This window comes from Microcaecilia unicolor, chromosome 3 (assembly GCF_901765095.1).
Source record: "Microcaecilia unicolor chromosome 3, aMicUni1.1, whole genome shotgun sequence".
NCBI classification, from domain to species: Eukaryota; Metazoa; Chordata; class Amphibia; order Gymnophiona; family Siphonopidae; genus Microcaecilia; species Microcaecilia unicolor.
In genome coordinates, this window is record NC_044033.1 from 319,912,824 (window position 1) to 319,931,466 (window position 18,643).

General features: G+C 41.7%; 1 protein-coding gene across 1 annotated transcript; it reads left to right on the top strand.

The window, feature by feature from the left end:
* Positions 1-787: 787 nt before the first annotated feature.
* Positions 788-1,729, top strand: LOC115464660 (olfactory receptor 2K2-like). Its single transcript, XM_030195022.1, has one exon. It carries the CDS (start codon positions 788-790, stop codon positions 1,727-1,729), a length of 942 nt encoding a protein of 313 aa, XP_030050882.1.
* The last annotated feature ends 16,914 nt before the right edge of the window (positions 1,730-18,643 follow it).

Here is an 18,643-nt window from a genome sequence, read left to right on the forward strand (position 1 = left end):
CTGCTAAGCACTAATATTCAGATAAGATAGCCAGCTATCTCTCGCTGAATATTAGTGCTTTGCCAGCTTAAGGCTATTTAACTAGCCAAGAGCCATTCCTGGCCAGTTATATAGTTTTAACTATTGGCCAGATAGGCTACAGAAATTTCTCCTTTAATGGGCCTTATCCACTATACGGTCAATATTCAGCTGGTAGAGATCATTGTTTCTTTCAATTCTGACCACTGCTGGTTAAATCAGACCCAGATATTCAGTACTGGACCATATCTGGGCATCAGCACTGAATATCCAGGTCATCGTCAGTGCCCAGAAGATATATGCAGTCCAACTTGTCTGGTTAGCTATGTCTGATTGTCTATGTGAGCACCAACTCTGAATATTGCTGGTGCCGTATAACTCCCACTCCTCCCAGACTCAGCTCCACATTGCCTTGGCACTAACTGTTGAATGCCATGATGGTTAGAGACAACATTCAGTGGCCTGTTTGGTTAATTGCCATTGAATATTGGCTTTTGGCCTGCCAGCTCAGCATGGTTTAAATGAGCAGAAGCTTCTCTTGTCCATTCAAACCATGCTGAAAATTAACCCTATATATATTTGTTCCCAAGAATACGAAGTAGGAATTGTTCTCATGACTAATAAAATGTAGATCGGAAATAAATTATATTGTCCTGATACGATAGCATATTTATATAAAAGTCTATTATGGTACAAGATTTGATTTCTGTTATAGTGTCTAATATATTTCTTTACCCCTAAATCCCAACAGTTTAAGAATGTTGAATCTATGGCAAAGGAAAACAAGACTACAGTTACAGAATTCATTCTCCTGGGATTCTCTGATCATCCTCATCTGCAGATCCTCATTTCTGTCACAGTTTTCCCAACCTTCCTGATCTCTGTGCTGGGAAACTTGATGTTTATAATGTTAGTATGTGCTGACCTTCAACTGCAAAAACCCATGTACTTCTTCCTCAGTAACCTCTCCTTTCTTGATATCTGTAACACCTCTGTCTCCCTCTCTACACTGCTGCACAGTCTTATGACAGGAGAGACACTGGTTTCTTTTTCTGTGTGTATAGCACAGCTCTATGTTTTCTCATCTCTCACAAGTACAGAATTCTTCCTTCTCACTGCCATGGCCTATGATCGTTATGTTGCAATCTGCAACCCTTTACGTTATGTGCTCATCATGAACAGGAGAGTCTGTGTCCTTCTGGCATCTGCTTCTTGGTTACTCGGCGTTCTGATTGTGGCAACCGAGGCAGTTTTCATATTACAATTCTCTTTCTGTAGAGGCAATGTGATTAATCATTTCTTCTGTGAGATGACAGCGTTGATGAAACTCTCCTGTACTAATATGCACAACATTGAAATTGTGATATTTACTGAAGGGGTGTTTGGGACAGTTATTCCTTCTGTATTAACTGTAATATCATATGTCTATATCATCTCAAGAATTCTGAAAATCCATTCTGTAAAAGGAAGAAGAAAAGCCTTCTCCACCTGCTCCTCTCATCTCATAGTTGTTTTTCTATTTTATGGGACTCTGTTCTGTGTTTACATGAGGCCGACCTCAAAACATTCACCAGAACAGGACAAACTGTTCTCCCTGCTGTACACAGCTTTGATTCCTATGTTAAACCCCATCATTTATAGCTTAAGAAATGAAGAAGTGAAGAAAGCCCTTACAAAAGTCATAGGTACTAACAACTGTATAGATTTTTAGCAACATTGGGGTAATTTTCAGCCTGTGGCATTGAATATCCAGGTATGTGCACTAACCTGGAAGTTAAACAGTCACCAGCCAATATACAGACTACTGCCCAGTTACTTGGCGCATAATGTTAGAACAGCCTTTTTGCTGTCCTAACTTTATGCATTTACTTAGCCAGTTAGGTGTCTACCCTGTTGTAGATTTTTGGTAGCACCTGCAAAGAGGCAAACCTAAACAGACAGCCCTTCAGCAATATCGCTTACAAAACTGTTAAAAAGAACTGGCCTGAGAACCAAACTTTGCAGCACACCCCAAGTAAGATCTTTTTCCTTAAAATGAGCTCCATTTGCCACTACCCTTGGTGGCCTTCCACTCAACCAGTCAGTCACTTTAGGGCCCATACCAAGTGCACTCAGTTTAATTATTTGTTGTCTATGCAGAACTGTGTCAAATGCTTTGCAAGAATCTAAATACACCATGTCTAATACTCTCCCTCGATCCAACTATCTTGTCATCCAGTCAAAGAAATGAATCATATATGTCTGAGAAGACTTGCCTCTAGTGAAACCATGTTGCCTCTGGTCCTGTAAACCATTGGATTCCAAAAACTTTACTATTTGTTTTAAAAGGGTTTCCATTAATTTACTTCCATAGAAGTCAGCCTTCCCAACCTCTTCCATACTTCCATGGAAGTATGGAACCTCTTCCATACTTCCACTTTTGGAGAGAGGTTCCACATCTGCTCTTCTCCAGTCCTCCAGGATAACTCCCAACTCTAGAGATGCATTGAAAACGTCAGCCAGTGGAACTGTTAGAACTTCCCAAAGTTAATTCAGTACACTCAGATGTATTCCATCTCGCCCCATTGCTTTAGTTTAGTTCAGCCAGATCCTCATAAACACAGTCCTCTGAAAATTTTTCATGGACTACCACCCCTCCAATCCTATTTGTATTTGTCTTCTGTGGTCCTGCTCCCAGACCTTCAGCTGTGAACACAGAACAAAAATATTTGTTAAGCAATTCCACCTTATCTTTATCAGTTTCTATATATCCCCCCCTTCACCTTTGAGTCTCACAATACCACTTTTGCACTGCCTCCTATCACTAACATAAAAAAAATCTTATCCCCCTCCCCCCCCCCCCCCCCCCCCACAATTTTAACATATTTGGCTATTTTTTCTTCTATTTCCATCTTTGCTTTCCTGATTATTCTACCATCTTCTCTTAGCTTTTCCAGATATTGTTGCCTGTCTTCCTTTTTCTGCGCTCTTGTAGTTTATAAAGGCTAACCTTTTTTTCTTTACCTTTTCAGCTACTACTTTTGAGAACCAAAGTGGCCTCCTTTTCCTCTTACTTTTGTTGATTTTCCTTACAAAAAGGTTTGCTGCTCTTATAATAGCTCCTTTCAGTTTTGTCCACTGATTTCCAACTTCTTCCAGATGTTCCCATCCAGACAACAATTTCTTGAAGCAATCCACCATCTGAACAGTTATATATTTTTTTAAAGTCTAGAATCTTCAATTTTGAATGAACCTTCTCCACACCTATCTTAATATTAAACCACACCATCTGGGCTCCATTACAAACTGCTAGAATAGATCCCCCTGTAGAGAATCCAGGATCTCCCTGCTTATAAAAGACCCTACAATATGGATACCACAATCAACATCTGACAAAATCATATTCAAAATCACAGCTATATTTTGAATGTCTTCAATGTCTTTTTCTGTCTGTGAAGGAGGCCTATATATCACACCAATATAAATACATTTGCCATTCCCTCTTTCTAGATTGACCCACAGTGCCTCTTCCTTATCTTGCAGGTCCTGAAATTGTGTGGCTTTAATATTATCTTTAACATATAATGCCCCTACCCCTCCCTTTCTTTCATACACTGTCTTTCCTGAACAGATTATTGCCCAGTATAACTATATCCCAGTCATGGTGCTCTGTGAACCATGTCTCTGTGATTGCCATTTAATACAAATCAGCCTCCTCCATCACAGCCTCAAGATCTAAAACCTTATTTCCCATACTTCAGGCATTAGTATATACTGCTTTCCATATGTTGCCCCTTTTTTCCATTTGTGTAGAGATATTTAATGCTTTATTTACCTGAAGGCTTGTGCTTACCTGGCAGCTTTGATCATCCTGCCCCAACGATTCTAGTTTAAAGCCCTCTTCAGTAGGTTAGCTAGTCTGTTGGTGAAGATACTTATTCTCTTCATTGGCAGATGGAAACCATCTCTGCTCAGCAGCCCTTGAAAAGCATAGGAATCCAGAATGCTCTTGATGACACCATCTGTGCAGCCACATATTCATCTCCAGGATGTTCACTTTTGCTGGGAGGTGGGGATGGGCAGTGGGGTAAGGCAGGTGTGCCTTTGGGTGGCTGCATGACATTTTTTGAGCAGCTGGAAATGTTACCATTAGTGTGTATGTATAAGACAGCATGCTGGGGGAGAGGGGGTTCAGATATGTGCAGCCCCTCATTTCAGCTTAGTGGAGGGAGCACATGATTACTCTGGATTTCAGCAGTTTTGTTACTCTGTATAATGACAACTGTAGAAACTGCTCTGCATTAGCAAAGAAACTCACTGTATGTGACACTGCCCATATACAGTGCTTGCACATGAGTGGTGATATGAACCTAGGAGGCACTGCTTCACACTCATCTTTCCAGGCTGCTCCTTATGGATCTCCATGCCCTCATGGAGACATTGTGGGGTGACAAATGGTTGTGGTGCTTGAAGATCTCTCAGGAGGTTCAGGAGCTCAGACTCCTACACTGAAAAATGTGTCTTCCTGCACATAAACATTGTTGTGCACACTGAGGAACGTCCCTCCACATGCAGAGGTATGTACGCACTTTTTGTACATGGAGGGAATGTCCTGCCATTGCCATGGACCAGTACCGCTGTTGCGGGTTTTGCATATTGTATTTGCAATTGGCAGAGATGTTTTATCAAAATGTCTATAATGTTTGCAGTAAGTCTTTATTAAATGTTTTTTTCTGTGTATTTGTCAATATCAGAAAACATTTATTTGCTCCTTCTATTATGGACTTGCTTTTCTACGTGTTTTTTGTTATTTTTTGGGGGCTATTTGACAGCATATCAAAAATGCCCCTCAAGACATATGAAAATATGAGAGTTAAGAAAATGAGAATTGCTCTAGCGAAATATTTAAAGAAGAAAAATATAAGAGAGAATAATATTGAATAGTCACAGAGGACAGTTACCGTGGATATTCTTAATGGAAAAAGTTAGAATAGTGAAACAAAAGAGAGTAAAAAGAAGATATAAGAAGCAGAAAAATTGCTCAAAGAAGATTTTGTGAAAGTCTATCTGAAAGTGGAAGAAGGCAATTGATAGAGTAGAGCTAAATTATCTTTTTGCAGTCTTACAATGGTTTATAGCACCTTCTCAATTCATTCAAAAAATTTAAGTTCTCTATGCAAATCCTGCTGCATGGGTTTTGACTAATAAGACTTTGTCTGACATTAGCAGGCTTATTTTCAAAAGAGAAGGACATCCATCTTTCGACACAAATTGGGAGATGGGCGTCCTTCTCCCAGGGCCACCCAAATCGGCATAATCAAAAGCTGATTTTGGGTGTCCTCAACTGCTTTCCATCGCGGGGACGACCAAAGTTCCCAGGGGCATGTTGGAAGCATAGTGAAGGCGGGACTGGGGCGTGCTTAACACATAGGCATCCTCAGCCGATAATGGAAAAAAGAAGGGCGTCCCTGACGAGCACTTGGCCGACTTTACTTGGTTCATTTTTTCTTGCGACCAAGCCTCAAAAAGGTGCCCGAACTGACCAGATGACCACCAGAGGAAATCGGGGATGACCTCCCGTTACTCCCCCAGTGGTCACTAACCCCTTTCCACCCTAAAAACATCTTTCAAAATATTTTTTGCCAGCCTCTATGCCAGCCTCAAATGTCATACCCAGCTCCCTGACAGCAGTATGCATGTCCCTGGAGCAGTTTTACTGGGTGCAGTGCACTTCAGGCAGGTGGACCCAGGCCCATCCCCCCTACCTGTTACACTTGTGGTGGTAAATGTGAGCCCTTCAAAACCCACCTGAAACCCTCTGTACCCACATGTAGGTGCCCCCCTTTACCCCTTAGGGCTATGGTAGTGTTGTACAGTTGTGGAGAGTGAGGTTTGGGGGGCTCAGCACACAAAGTAAGGGAGCAATGCACCTGGGAGCAATTTCTGAAGTCTATTGCAGTGCCCCCTAGGGTGCCCGGTTGGTGTCCTGGCATGTTAGGGGAACTAGTGCACTACGAATGCTGGCTCCTCCCACAACCAAAATACTTGGATTTGGTCGTTTCTGAGATTGGTGTCCTTGGTTTCCATTATCGCTGAAAACCGGGGACCACCATCTCTAAGGTCAACCTAAATGTGGAGATTTGGGCATCCCTGACCATATTATCAAAACAAAAGATGGACGCCCATCTTGTTTCGATAATATGGGTTTCCCTGCCCCTTTGCGAAGACATCCTGCAAGGACGCCCTTAGGAAAACTTGGGCGCCCCGTTCAATTATGCCCCTCCACATACAGTGGGGGAAATAAGTATTTGATCCCTTGCTGATTTTGTAAGTGTGCCCACTGACAAAGACATGAGCAGCCCATAATTGAAGGGTAGGTTATTGGTAACAGTGAGAGATAGCACATCACAAATTAAATCCGGAAAATCACATTGTGGAAAGTATATGAATTTATTTGCATTCTGCAGAGGGAAATAAGTATTTAATCCCTCTGGCAAACAAGACCTAATACTTGGTGGCAAAACCCTTGTTGGCAAGCACAGCGGTCAGACGTCTTCTGTAGTTGATGATGAGGTTTGCACACATGTCAGGAGGAATTTTGGTCCACTCCTCTTTGCAGATCATCTCTAAATCATTAAGAGTTCTGGGCTGTCGCTTGGCAACTCGCAGCTTCAGCTCCCTCCATAAGTTTTCAATGGGATTAAGGTCTGGTGACTGGCTAGGCCACTCCATGACCCTAATGTGCTTCTTCCTGAGCCACTCCTTTGTTGCCTTGGCTGTATGTTTTGGGTCATTGTCGTGCTGGAAGACCCAGCCACGACCCATTTTTAAGGCCCTGGCGGAGGGAAGGAGGTTGTCACTCAGAATTGTACGGTACATGGCCCCATCCATTCTCCCATTGATGCGGTGAAGTAGTCCTGTGCCCTTAGCAGAGAAACACCCCCAAAACATAACATTTCCACCTCCATGCTTGACAGTGGGGACGGTGTTCTTTGGGTCATAGGCAGCATTTCTCTTCCTCCAAACACGGCGAGTTGAGTTCATGCCAAACAGCTCAATTTTTGTCTCATCTGACCACAGCACCTTCTCCCAATCACTCTCGGCATCATCCAGGTGTTCACTGGCAAACTTCAGATGGGCCGTCACATGTGCCTTCCGGAGCAGGGGGACCTTGCGGGCACTGCAGGATTGCAATCCGTTATGTCGTAATGTGTTACCAATGGTTTTCGTGGTGACAGTGGTCCCAGCTGCCTTGAGATCATTGACAAGTTCCCCCCTTGTAGTTGTAGGCTGATTTCTAACCTTCCTCATGATCAAGGATACCCCACGAGGTGAGATTTTGCGTGGAGCCCCAGATCTTTGTCGATTGACAGTCATTTTGTACTTCTTCCATTTTCTTACTATGGCACCAACAGTTGTCTCCTTCTCGCCCAGCGTCTTACTGATGGTTTTGTAGCCCATTCCAGCCTTGTGCAGGTGTATGATCTTGTCCCTGACATCCTTAGACAGCTCCTTGCTCTTGGCCATTTTGTAGAGGTTAGAGTCTGACTGATTCACTGAGTCTGTGGACAGGTGTCTTTCATACAGGTGACCATTGCCGACAGCTGTCTGTCATGCAGGTAACGAGTTGATTTGGAGCATCTACCTGGTCTGTAGGGGCCAGATCTCTTACTGGTTGGTGGGGGATCAAATACTTATTTCCCTCTGCAGAATGCAAATAAATTCATATACTTTCCACAATGTGATTTTCCGGATTTAATTTGTGATGTGCTATCTCTCACTGTTACCAATAACCTACCCTTCAATTATGGGCTGCTCATGTCTTTGTCAGTGGGCAAACTTACAAAATCAGCAAGGGATCAAATACTTATTTCCCCCACTGTATCTTAAACGTGGCACTAGACAGGGTTGAAATCAGAAACTTAAATAACTCAAGATTTAAATATACAAACAGTGAAAAAAATAAAAACAAATTTTATGATATGTGCTCAATTTTAGGTGTATACACTTAAACTCAGGAACTGAGATGTTATAGCACCTTTCCATACATCATAGCACACCCTGCCTCCTCCTGATAAGTTTTGGCTCAATCAAATCTTCAAAGTAAACCAAAAAAAATTTCTGATACAAATGGCACTGTTATTTAGCGCTGTTACTTAGCTTAATCAGTGGGTTTGATGCAGTCAGTGGTGTGTATGAGTCGTTTCATGCAGATTCCTGGTTAGTGTATAACTTTTTTTATATAGTGCAAAACTTCTTTATTCAAAACATCCAATAAAGACAACACAACTTCCCAACTTTCTACATCTAAAGAACACTTCAATGAGTCAGCGATGGATCTGTACAGTAGGTTTAAGACTCGAGCATACCCTAGCAAGGTGATTAAGAGAGCTTTTAAACAAGCAACCAATGCTGATCGCCAATGGCTGTTGAATCAGCCTTTAAAAGCTTCTGATAATAAAAATGACCGGCTGGTATGTGTATTGCCTCATTCTCGTCAGACATTTATGATTAAGAAAATTATTACTAAACACTGGGGCATGTTAGCTGAACTTGACTTTGACCAAATACCAATGTTTGCTTACACACGTGATCACAACCTGGGTGAAATATTTTCTTTCACTAAACCATTCTCACGAAGTTATACTAACTCTGGTTTGGGCGAACATAAAAGTTGTGGCAAATGTGTGTACTGCCAGCATGCCTGGCAAACCTCTGAGGTGGTGAATCCCAAGTCAGGCAAAGCATTTTATCTTAAGAGCCACACAGACTGTAACTCTTCACGGGTGGTGTATGGTATAGTGTGCCCCTGCACCAAGTGGTACATAGGGCACACTAAAAGAAGAGTCAAACTAAGGATTGCAGAACATTTAAGTAATCTGAGAATTAATAAACCTGAAGCTCCACTTGTGGATCATTGGTTACAGTTTCATCATAAGCTTACAGATTTAAAATTTGTGGTGCTCTTTTTCAGCTTAGTTTGCCTCTGGGGGGAGATGCCTCACGTATTTTGCTTAGAAAAGAACAAGAATTTATTTTTCGCTGGCAAACAGTGACCCCCAGTGGTCTGAATCGAGAAATCGAGTGGCAGGCATTTGCTTAGCTGCAGTTTCCCGCGCTAGGCTATCAGCTGATCTTTATTACTTCCTTTAATTTCCTTATATAAACTGCGCATGTGTGGGCGTTTTTTTCACAGGCTAAGACCAATTTGGAGAAGGTTTCCTTCTGAAGTTGCTGTATCATGAGTAAAGAGTTTTTGAGATAAGATTGAAATTCTGTGGGGATTGAATAAGTTTGTACAAAGGATTATGTTGCAGCTTTTAGAATTGGAAACATTTTTGTTTTTTACAGTTGAGTTCCCCTGAAGATGCCGTTTGATTGGCGAAAAATGGCCCATGTAGGGAACTTGGGAAGTTGTGTTGTCTTTATTGGATGTTTTGAATGAAGAAGTTTTGCACTATATAAAAAAAGTTATACACTAACCAGGAATCTGCATGAAACGACTCATACACACCTCTGACTGCATCAAACCCACTGATTAAGCTAAGTATCAGCACTAAATAACAGCGCCATTTATATCAGAAATGTTTTTGGTTTACTTTGAAGATTTGATTGAGCCAAAACTTATCAGGAGGAGGCAGGGTGTGCTATGATGTATGGAAAGGTGCTATAACATCTCAGTTCCTGAGTTTAAGCTTATACACCTAAAACTGAGCACGTATCATTAAAAAAAATTTTTTTTTCACTGTTTGTATATTTAAATCTTGAGTTATTTAAGTTTCTGATTTCTACTTATATTCATAAATAAGAAACTGACTTTAGGAATACCCAGTGTATATACTCATACTAGACAGGGTTGCCCACTATCTCCTTTTTATTTAATATCACATTAGAACCCCTTCTCATTGATCCCAGGTCTCACCCCCTAATTACTGGCATTACCATTAAGGATTTAGAAGTTAAAACTTCAGTATATGCTGATGATGTTCTTCTATATTTAACTAATCCAAACACTTCCATCCTTGCTGTATTTCAGTTTATCAATCATTCCGTTTTTTCAGGTTATAAAGTTAACCAACAAAAAACGTAAGTTCTCCCTCTCAATCACCTTGTTCACTCTAATTTAACTTACTTGGTCTGAAGGGAAAATAAGATATTTGGGAATTGATTTACTACTGAATATGAAAGACATCCTAAAAACTAATAGTGACCATATTCTTGACTTCCTCAAAACTCTATTACTTTTATGGCACTCTCTGAATTGTCTTGGTGGGGTAGATTAGAAACACTAAAAATGATGGTAGTTCCTGAAGTTAATTTTATTCTTAGTATGATCCCAATTCTTTTTCTCACTAAATTTTATTCACAAATTGATAAACTTTTATTTTCTATTTTATGGATATCTAAACAACCTAGAATTTCCCTTCAAAAATTAAAAAAATACACAGTCTAACGGAGGTGTTGCTTTTCCAGACTTCACTACATATCATAGGGGGTCTTTTACTAAAGCTTAGCTTGAGTTATCTGCAACAGGGCCAATTTTATTCTTATGGGCCCTGCTGTAGATAGCTTAAGCTAAGCTTTAGGTAAAGACCCCCATAAAGTGTTTACTTCAGCAAGGTTGTAACTGGTTCTTTACTGCTCTGATTATACTTTTAGGAGGGCAGAGTGGAGGAGGTTGCTGACCTCATCAAGAAGAGAACCAGTACTGTGAACTCCTCCTCAGTCCACTCCTTCTGTGGCCTCCACATCTTGGAGATTCTTGGGTGGCGGACAGAGGGGATCCTGCTTCTCTCAGACAGATATACTCCTCTGGCCTGCCCTCGGCAGCAGTGGACCCAGAAGGCCCAGCCAGCTCCACAGTCTAAGCAGGGGACGAACGTTTGACTGGCTCCAGGAGGTTGGGAATTAGACCTGTCAGTCTGACCTCATTGGTGAGTAAACTAATGGAAACGCTTCTAAAGCAGAGCATTGTGAGGTTTCTCGCATCGAATGGACTTCAGGACCTGAGGCAGCATGGCTTCACTAGGAGCAGATCATGTCAGACAAATCTGATTGATTTCTTTGGGTGACCAAATAGCTGGACGTGGGGGGGGGGGGGGGGGGGGGGAGGAGGCTAGATGTGGTGTACTTGAATTTTACCAAAGCCCTTGACATGGTTCCACACAGGCGACCATTAAACTGAGTGCCCTTCCTACCCTTCCTCTCCAAAATACTTGAGCGTACCGTTCACAGCCGCTGTCTTGATTTTCTCTCCTCTCAGGCCATCCTCTATCCGCTTCAATCTGGTTTTCGCCCTCTACACTCGACAGAAACAGCACTCTCTAAAGTCTGTAATGACCTGTTCCTTGCCAAATCCAGAGGCCACTACTCCATCCTCATCCTCATCGATCTATCTGCCGCTTTTGACACTGTCAATCATGATTTACTTCTTGCCACACTGTCCTCATTTGGGTTCCAGGGCTCTGTCCTCTCCTGGTTCTCCTCCTATCTCTCCCACCGAACCTTCAAAGTACACTCTCATGGATCTTCCTCCACCCCCATCCCGCTCTCTGTTGGAGTTCCCCAGGGATCTGTCCTTGGACCCCTTCTTTTTCAATCTACACTTCTTCCCTGGGCTCTCTGATCTCATCTCATGGTTTTCAGTATCATCTTTACGCTGATGACACCCAGCTGTATCTCTCCACACCAGACAGCACCGTGGAGACCCAGGCCAAGGTATCGGCCTGCTTATCCGATATTGCTGCATGGATGTCCAACTGCCACCTGAAACTGAACATGGCCAAGACCGAGCTTATCGTCTTTCCACCAAAACCCACTTCTCCTCTTCCTCCGCTCTTGATCTCTGTTGATAACACCCTCATCCTCCCCGTCTCATCCGCCCGCAACCTCGGAGTCATCTTCTACTCCTCCCTCTCCTTCTCTGCACATATCCAGCAGACAGCCAAGACCTGTCGCCTCTTCCTCTTTAACATCAGCAAAATTCACCCTGTCCTCTCTGAGCACACCACCCGAACTCTCATCCACGCTCTCATCACCTCTCGCCTTGACTACTGCAACCTACTCCTCACTGGCCTCCCACTTAACCATCTATCCCCCCTTCAATCCGTTCAGAACTCTGCTGCACGTCTTATATTCCGCCTGAACTGATATACTCGTATCACCCCTCTCCTCAGGTCACTTCACTGGCTTCCGATCAAATACCGCACTCAGTCTACAGCCCCTCATTACCTCTCTACCCTCATCTCCCCTTACGTTCCCGCCCGAAACCTCCGCTCACAGGACAGATCCCTCCTCTCAGTACCCTTCTCCACCACCGCCAACTCCAGGCTCCGCCCATTCTGCCTCGCCTCTCCCTATGCTTGGAATAAACTTCCTGAGCCCTTACGCCAAGCCCCCTCCCTACCCATCTTCAAATCCTTACTCAAAGCCCACCTCTTCAATGTTGCTTTCGGCACCTAACCTTTATACCTTTCATGAAATCTAGACTGCCCCAATTTGACTACCCCTACTTGACTGACTGTACATTTGTCCTTTAGATTGTAAGCTCTTTGAGCAGGGACTGTCCTTCTATGTTAAATTGTACAGCGCTGCATAACCCTAGTAGCGCTTTATAAATGTCAAATAGTAGTAGTAGTAGTAATATAGAAGAAACACTTATAGAATCTTTTAATCTACCCTATTTAATTTCTAGTTCATTTAATATGAAAAATAGCAAGTACATCTGATTTTAGTTCATTGTCATTTCATACTCTATTAAGTAATAATTTTTTTAAAGGGAGGAAAAGACCTCAGATGCTCAGCCTATTGTGTCTATATTTCACCATTGTGGCCAGGCGAATGTCCTCATAGGTAAAAAAAAAAAAACCTCCTCTTTTTTACTTTTTTTTTTCAAAATATTTTTCTTTGAGTTTTTTTCTGATCGTGTGCTGATTGTGCTTATTGATAAAAACAATTTTTACTACTACTACTACTATTTAGCATTTCTATAGCACTACAAGGCTTATGCAGCGCTGCACAAACAATCTTCCCGTTCTAAATATATTCTTAGGATTTGAAAACACTTACCTGTTTCCCGAGGATTCTGCTTTTGCTTGTTCAGTTAGCTCAACAGAATACCTCTGTTTCACAGTATGCTTCTTCAGGAGCTGAACCACTAGCTTTGCTGTCTTGAAATCCTAGTCGCAGAGGTCCTGACTCCTTCATGATCCAGCAGCCTCCCATGCTGAAGGATTTCTTGAAAAAAAAAGAGGTTTTTTTTTTAGTACTTTCTAGTTTTCGTGTTTAAAGTATTCGTAGGAGCAAGATATTAGCCATATTAGTTCATTTAACACCAATCTATTCAATAATCAAATAACATCTACAGTGAAATGTCTTATTGAATTTGAAAATCATTTGTACTATCCAGTTAATTCTACTATTCATAAAACAATATAGTATAACCCACATATACGTACAAAATAAATCTCAATTTTATTGGAAGGAATGGATAGATATATTGACTATCAAAGACATTTTGGCTGAGGATAATCAAACAATGCTACCCTTTCCACTCCTTCAGGCTCATTAATAATTACTACAAATGGCTTCAACTATATCATTGTCTACATGCTTAACAACATATAGACTCATCTACTTCAGAAGAACCTTCTATCTTTTCAACTGCACTTATAATAAATGGGCATCTGCTTCTACCATTTACAAGACTATTACGTGTAAATCTCATAAATATGTTACGGTTTTACAAAACTCTTGGGGAAATGATACTAGTCATATGCTCACAGAACAGCACTGGACCCATATATGGACCTCAGGGATAAAGCCATTGGCTTCTGCGACTTTTCTACAATCCAATTTTTTATTATATCATAAATCAATATGGACCCCATGAAAACTCTTTGTTGCTGGATTATCTTCTTCTGACAAATGTTGGAATTGTTCTTCTGAAAGTGGAACTTTATCACATGATTTTTGAATGGCAATCACTGCAACTATTTTGGAATGATATTTGGCGAATAATTCAAAAAATGATCAATTTGACATGTACTCTTTCATATTCTATTATACTTTATAAATCAAGCTCACCACTGGTTACTCTTCCAGATCATTTTGATAGTCTACTATCCATTGCACTAAAACTTATCCTGTCAAATTGGAAATCAGCAAAATGTTCATTATTGGTGTCAATCAGTCCTGCTTTATCAGAAACTTGAATTCTCAATTGCAGAAAAATTAGGTTCTATATTAAGTAAAAGGAAATGCTAGTCACCTATAGAGTCATACCTTGATAATATAGTTAATAACCAATGAAAACTATCTTTCATGTTTCCCTCAATCATATTTCTCATTATGTTGACAAATGTACAAATTGTACTATATTTACTAGCAGTGTATCTATATGAAAGTTATTTTATCTTTTTTGTTATGACACTATTTTCTTGTGTCTTTCATTGTTATTGTTTTTTTTTTTAGAAAATCAATAAAACTTCATGAGAAAAAAAAAGAAAGTGCTCCTAATCGGTCAGGTTCTCAAGATTTCCACAGTGAATATGCATGAAATATATCTGTATGCACTGCCTCCATTGTATGTAAATCTATCTCATGCATATTCATTTAGGATATCCTGAAAACTAGATTGACTGGGTTGAGAACCCCAGAGTTAGAAGAAACAGTATCTAAGGTTTCTTGGGTTGACACAGATATATGGAAATGTAATAGAAAGTTTGGTATTGCTTAACATGAACATATTTTTAAAAGAAAAATTATAATGATAATTTTAATGACTTTAGACTTACCATGAGATTTGTGTTAGAGAAAATAAATTTAAGTTAAAAAATGGATAGAAATTTATGTGAAGAAAAATGCTGATATAGCTGGAGAGAAATTATATTTTAGAGCAAAGATCAAAATTTCAGTTCCTTATTGCCTTTCTCACTCAGCCTCTCACTACATAGCCTTCTCTCACAAAGACCTGCAGAAGCGCTAACTATGACCTAGTTCTATGACATTTTCAACTGCACACATGTGCCCATCAGGCCCCTAAGAGGGTAGGAACCCATCAATTGCAGCAAAAGTCCTGTCACTCCCTAAACATGCCTGGATTCTGCCATGATTCCTACATTCTTGCACACTGCGATCTGTGAGAGCTTTGGCAGCTGGATGCACACCTCTGATTTTACAAGATATGAAGTACCAGTCAACTTCTAACACACATGCAGAACCAGCCTATCAGTCCCTAATCACAACTGCTCAGAACCCCTGATATACGACTGATGATTTTTGTGTTCTATCCCTGATAGATTATGGGGGATACCACCAAAGCAGCTGGCTCCTGATTCCCCAACATGGCAAAACACTCTGAGGCACCAAAGCACTTTAGCCAGGTCCACCGGCAAACTAGGGTGATCACTGAGATATCCTTTGCCCTGCTGAAAAAACATTTATGCTGTCTTGACTGCTCAGAAGCTGAAATGATATATTAGCCAGCACTCTAAGCTGAGCAGGAGTCCTCTACCTACAGTTCTGCCAGTGTGTGTGTGTGTGTGTGGGGGGGGGGGGGGGCAGTTTCACTGTCACATTTTCAATAACAAGGGACAGGCAAGCTCTGCAGAACTCCAGGAGACCTTCCTGTCCTTATCCATTGAAAACACAATATTGATGCACTGCTACCCAGCAATGCAGTTGGATGACTTCTACTCAGCTTGTAGGGAACTGTGTTGGCCAGTGAAGGTCTGTCAGATTTTCATAGCTTGCTGTATAGTGCACAATTTAGCACATAAGCATCACCATACTGAGAAAAGACCAAGGGTCCATCAAGCCCAGCATCCCATCTCCAACAGTGGCCAATCCAGGCTCCAAGAACCCGGCAACCCCCCCCCCCCCCCCCCAAAAAAAAAAAAAAAAAAATTGAATAATGTTCAATGGACTTTTCCTTCAGGAATCCATCCAAATCCCCCTTAAACTCCAGCAACGAGTTCCAGAGTCCAACTACACGCTGAGTAAAGAAAAACTTTTTCCTATTTGTTTTAAATCTACCATATTCTAGCTTCATCTTGTGTCCCCTGGTTCTATGAAGAGCCCTAACCATCTTAGCCTTTCCTCAAAGATTGTAAGCACTGTCGAGCAGGGACTGTCTCTTCATGTTCAAGTGTACAGTGCTGCGTACATCTAGTAGTGCTATAGAAATGATAAGTAATGGTAGTAGTAGTAAGTCATTCCATCCCTTTTATCATTTTCGTCGCCCTTTTCTGCACCTTCTCCAATTCCTTTATATCTTGAGATGCGGCGACCAGAATTGGACACAATATTCGAGGTGTGGTCACACCATGGAGCGATACAACGGCATTATAACATCCTCGTGTTTGTTTTCCATCCCTTTCCTAACATTCTGTGCACTTTCTTAACCGCCGCAGCACACTGAGCAGAAGTTTTCAATGTCTTATCAACGATGACTCCCAGATCCCTTTCTAGGTCTGTGACTCCTAACGCGGAACCTTTCATGACATAGCTGTAATTCAGGTTCCTCTTACCCACTTGCATCACTTTGCCCTTGTCAACATTGAACTTCATCTGCCACTTGGATGCCCAATCCCCCAGTCTCGTGAGGTCTTCCTGTAATCTTTCCCACTCCTGCGACTTGACGACCCTGAATAACTTTGCATCATCTGTGAATTTAATTACCTCACTAGTTACTCCCATCTCTAGGTCATTTATAAATATGTTAAAAAGCAGCGGTCCCAACACAGACCCCTGAGGGACCCCACTAACTACCCTTCTCCATTGAGAATACTTACCATTCAATCCTACTCTCTGCTTCCTATCCTTCAACCAGCTCTTAATCCATAGTAATACCCTACCTCTGATCCCATGACTCTTCAGTTTCCTGTGGAGTCTTTCATGAGGCAGTTTGTCAAATGCCTTCTGAAAATCCAAATACACAATATCCACCGGCTCCCCACTGTCCACATGTTTGTTCACCCCCTCAAAAAAATGCAGTAGATTGGTGAGGCAAGACTTCCCTTCACTAAATTCGTGCTGACTTTGGGATGACTACCATCTGGTTATTAAGAGCCGGTTATTAAATTTTGGTCAGACTTGCGAGCCCGGTTGTTGAAAAGCGCAAGCCGGTTCTCCCTCCCTCCTCCCTCCGGATCCGGTCCCAAATCCTCCTCGGTGAAGACCGAAGCAAAGAATTTATTTAATTTCTCCGCTATGGCTTTGTCTTCCCTGATCGCCCCTTTAACACCACTTTCAACCAGCGTTCCAACCGATTCTTTAGCCGGCTTCCTGCTTTTAATGTATTAAAAAAAATTTTACTATGTATTTTCGCTTCTAACGCTAACTTTTTTTCAAAGTCCTTTTTTACTCCCCTTATCTCCGCTTTGCGTTTGGCTTGGCATTCCTTATGTTTTATCTTATTACAAGCCGTTGAGCCCATTAAAACGGGCAAGAAAGCGGTTGGAGCAAAGCCGGGTGCAGCCGAGCCCCCACCCAGGAAAGCCGCCCCAGGGGATGGTGGCAGAGGAAAGCGCCCGGGTAACAGCAGTGGCGGCTGCGGTGGCAGCAGCTTATCGTACCTGTTGGATACGGAGTGCGCCTCGGAGCTGCTGTCGGACGATCCCTGCCCGGTGCTCGCCGGTCAACGTCGAAACTCGGAAGAGATTTGTGACATGACGTGCATGTGCAGAACAGCTGCGCGGCACGTCGGTCACTCTTCATTTATATAGTAGGATTTTTAGTTGGTTCTCTTCTCCATTTTCTGAAGGATTGTTTTTTGGCTCTAATGGCTTCCTTTACCTTACTGTTTAGCCATGCCGGCTGACATTTGGTCTTTTTTTCCTCTTTTTCTAATACGCGGAATATATTTGTCCTGTACCTCTAGGATGGTCTTTTTGAACAGCATCCACGCCTGATGCAAGTTTTTTACCCTGTGAGCTGCTCCTTTCAGTCTTTTTTTACAGTTTTTCTCATTTTATCGTAATCTCCTTTTCTGAAGTTAAACGCTAGTGTATTTGATTTCCTAAGTTCACTTTCTTCAATGCCAATATGAAAACTGATCATATTATGATCACTGTTATCAAGTGGCCCTCGCACCGTTACCCGCCGCACCAGATCATGAGCTCCACTAAGGACTAAGTCTAGTATTTTTCCTTCTCTTGTCGGCTCCTGAACCAGCTGTTCCATGAAGCTGTCCTTGATTTCATCAAGAAATTTTATCTCCCTGGCATGTACCGATGTTACATTAACCCAGTCTGTATCCGGATAATTGAAATCACCCATTATTATTACATTACTCATTTTATTTGCTTCACTAATTTCCTTTGACATTGCTACATCCATCTGCTCGTCCTGGCCAGGCGGATGGTAGTACACTCCTATCACCATTCCCCCCCCCCCCCCTTTTCACGTGGAATTTCAATCCACAAAGATTCCAATAGGGGTTTTGTATCCTGCAATATTTGCAGCCTATCTGAGTCAAGGTTCTCATTAATATACAGTGCTACCCTTCCTCCAATCCTATCTACCCTATCACTATGATATAATTTGTAGCCCGGTATGACTGTGTCCCATTGGTTATCTTCCTTCTACAAGGTCTCAGAGATGCCTATAATATCCAATTTTTCATTGTGTGCAATGTATTCCAGCT

Excerpts from the sequence above, each read along its gene's own strand:
- LOC115464660 (XM_030195022.1), top strand. The coding sequence starts at position 788 with ATGGCAAAGGAAAACAAGACTACAGTTACAGAATTCATTCTCCTGGGA.